This window comes from Pieris brassicae, chromosome 8, assembly GCF_905147105.1.
Source record: "Pieris brassicae chromosome 8, ilPieBrab1.1, whole genome shotgun sequence".
NCBI lineage: Eukaryota > Metazoa > Arthropoda > Insecta > Lepidoptera > Pieridae > Pieris > Pieris brassicae.
The window spans coordinates 13,418,584-13,421,924 of record NC_059672.1 but is presented as its reverse complement, the minus strand read 5'-3'; the positions used below and the strand labels follow the sequence as shown (position 1 = coordinate 13,421,924).

General features: G+C 30.6%; 1 protein-coding gene across 1 annotated transcript; it reads right to left on the bottom strand.

Annotated features, from left to right (window-relative positions):
- Positions 1-1,064: 1,064 nt before the first annotated feature.
- Positions 1,065-2,859, bottom strand: LOC123713171. Its single transcript, XM_045666717.1, has 2 exons — positions 2,387-2,859; positions 1,065-2,156 (listed from the first exon to the last, which is right to left on the bottom strand). The coding sequence occupies exons 1-2, from the start codon at positions 2,808-2,810 to the stop codon at positions 1,522-1,524; spliced, it is 1,059 nt and encodes a 352-aa protein (XP_045522673.1). The 5' UTR covers positions 2,811-2,859; the 3' UTR covers positions 1,065-1,521.
- Positions 2,860-3,341: the final 482 nt, after the last annotated feature.

Below are 3,341 nucleotides of genomic sequence, written 5' to 3'. Positions count from 1 at the left end.
TGTGGTGTTTAATTTCAAACCTACTCAACATTAGCATTTGGCAATTCAATTTTATCAAGCCCAAATTACAAAAACTCATTTTAATATTAATCGTTATAAATTAATTCACATATAAAGTATGTGAAAAAACAAACAATATGCACTGTAAGAAATATTTACATAAGTAAACTTGCCACATAAATTATATTATGTTAAAATATCATTAAATTTTGTGAACAAGATTTATAACTAATGAATAAAGGCGTGGTGAATAAAAACAACTTACTGCATTATTCGTATAATATGGAGTTACACAAATAAAACATACATTTATTTCCCTTAACCATATAGATATTTTTCTACGTTTTTAAATATTATTATCAGTTTGAATCAAGATAACCTATATCTCCCTATAGAACATATAATAAAATACTTCAAAATAACAAATATTGTATATTTCATTCATGACCAGTATAAGGTTACCTAAAATCCACATACAACATATTTTTCGAGATAAATGTTTAAAATCTACAATAACAAAAAGCACGTTTTCAATAAATATATCTCAAATCAAAGATTTCAATAAATATATCTCAAATCAAAGATTTCAAAAAAAGAATATAACACATCACTAGAGATGATTAACTGTGTCATATTCTTCTGCTTTCAACAGTCCAATAGAAATTACCTGACCACTACTGATTTTGTACTAAAATTTATGAATAAATTTCAAAACCATATCCTTAAGTTGTCTTGTTAATACTAAAACTTTATTAAACAATACGATTTTGGTTTTATTTTTAACATTTATCTCGGCCAAACTGAAAATTAAGTTTAAAATATTTTAAGAACCGGCTGATATGTCTATAGATTACTTTTGCTACATTATTAATATAAGGGCTACATGTGTTTATAGTAATTCTTATATCTAAAAGGTAATTTGGGTATATTCTTAATTTTAATATTAACACTGGTGTGAGTGCTATTTAATAATAGAAGCAATTTTGTTTATAATAATAATCTTATAAATACATAGGTTTAGGCTACAATTTTCGATTGTACGTGCAATGATGAGAAACATAATTATTGGTTTATGTATATGTGACAATAATATAAATGTCAGTAAATTTGATCTCCAAAATTAAATGTCAAACTTAAAAATAAAATACATTGGCCAAAATGCTACTAAATTTACTAAGATTTAAATTCTTAAATCATAACTCCTATTGGATATTCTACTAAAATCTAGTTGATATAAAATATCAAAGAAATTTACTTTTATAAATAAATTAAACAAATTTGTGTAAACGTTTAGCTTAAATCTGATGTATGTAGTTCGGTATACTGTGATCTTAAAAATGTGTGTTGTATGATATTTGGCACATTTTATACATCAACATATTTTACAAAATTGGTTTTTGAAGAATAAAAAAGACATATATTTGAAATACGAAACCATAAGTTGACTAATAGCATCTTCCAAACGGTGTATTCTTGTATATTAATTAGGTACATTGTGTAGTTACATTTATTAGATAAAAATTACGATTCTACCCAATCAGTTTCCGTGATCATAGCCAGATTCTCACCTTTTCCCGGCATGTATTCAAACTCCCAGAGTGAATTACTTAAAACCAATGTTTCACTCTGTTGTAATTCAATTTTAATGGGACTACAAATGTTCTCGCAGGGCATACGCGGTTTCAACTGAATGTAATTCTTTCCTTTTAGCTGCGTCATGATTATTAGACCGATATCGAACTCCAAATACTTAAAACGCTGTGTGTCGTAGTTTTTGGATAGCAGCAACCAGTTGAAGTGCGAAGGAGGGATTTCTGGAGAAAGGAAATAAGGTCGAGGGGCGAGGACTCTGAAGGTTTTCACGGCTCGAAGATCGCAGTTCTGAAAATGTATGAACCAGCTAGGAATGTTGCTCTCGGTTATACGCGATACAATTTCCTGCAAATCCATTGGCTGTTTACCGATACGAATGTTAGTTAGGATTCGGCAAGGGACAGATTCGCGTAAGCGGTCATCATTGCTGACGAGGCCTGTTAAGTTGTACTCCCCAGTTGCCCAGTCATGATAGGCATCATTAACTATGACAGGAGCTCCTCTTAGCAAGTGGTGGTTTAGGACTTCATTGTGGTCGGTTTTTGATATACGAGCTATGTTTTCTGAAACAAAAGGATTATTTTACGAGAACCTGATTAGGTATATTAACACCGGCAGCGTGAAAGAACTTATTAGGACTTACTGAACACTTACAAGAACTTAGTTTATTGGCAATGTTAAACTATCAGAAAAATTTATGCTAAAATCAGCACAATTTCTATTTTGATTTTGTTGTTTGATAATGAGCAATTTTAATTATTTGTTTTGAGCCTTTTAAACGGACTATACTTACGAATTGCTTCACACGCGATACAGTCGTTTGTAGAAACAGGTTCACTATTAAAGTTCTGCAACGGGAGCCTTTCAACAATACATTTGTTATAGTATAATGGAGTCCAGTTCCAAAACGGTAGAAGCTTTATCAAAGTTAAGCGACCCACGGCAGCAGCATTCCATTGAAATGTATCCGTTTGACACACAATATATCCAAATATCACAAATACCGCGCATATCAGGAAAATATTTCGCCATCTCTTAATGGTCGCCCTTCTCACAGCATGCATCAAAGGGCGACAAATTACGTCCATATCATCATCACTCATACCTACTTCTTTACAATATTCATAAAACGAACGCACTTCTGAATTTAATAATTGGAATTTTTCACGCTGCGTCATATTATCCATGTTTTTTGGATTCATTTTACAGCACCGCATAAATTACTTAACGATCAATATTATATTCACGAACGGGATAGATACAGATAGTAGTTATAACCTACCGTCCCCATACAGCGTAATTCGCGCGCGCGCGTTGCGTTCCTTACACCTTTTTTTCCGCTTCCGGCTTCCCGCCTATTGTCGATCGCAAGAGGCTATTAAACATTATAATTCTTATCTACATCACCACAGATATATCGTTTAAACGTCTTTAGATAAATCATTTATTTATTATATAGAAAACTTCGTGAATTTTTTATTCATTTTTACATCACTATATATTATTTATGTGAATCTTTACATTTTTAAAGAGTATAATACATACATTATTACATTGCCAAAATTTATGAAACGGCAACTCTAAAAGTCAAGCATTATCCGCCATATTGAAAGTTTAGGAATGGAAATTAGTCAAAAGCTGACCTTATTAATTATTACGACATTAATTGTATAAAGTTAGAAAGTATATAAATACTTAAAAATATATATTATTTAAAAGTATTATTATTTTAATTTAACAAATCCATA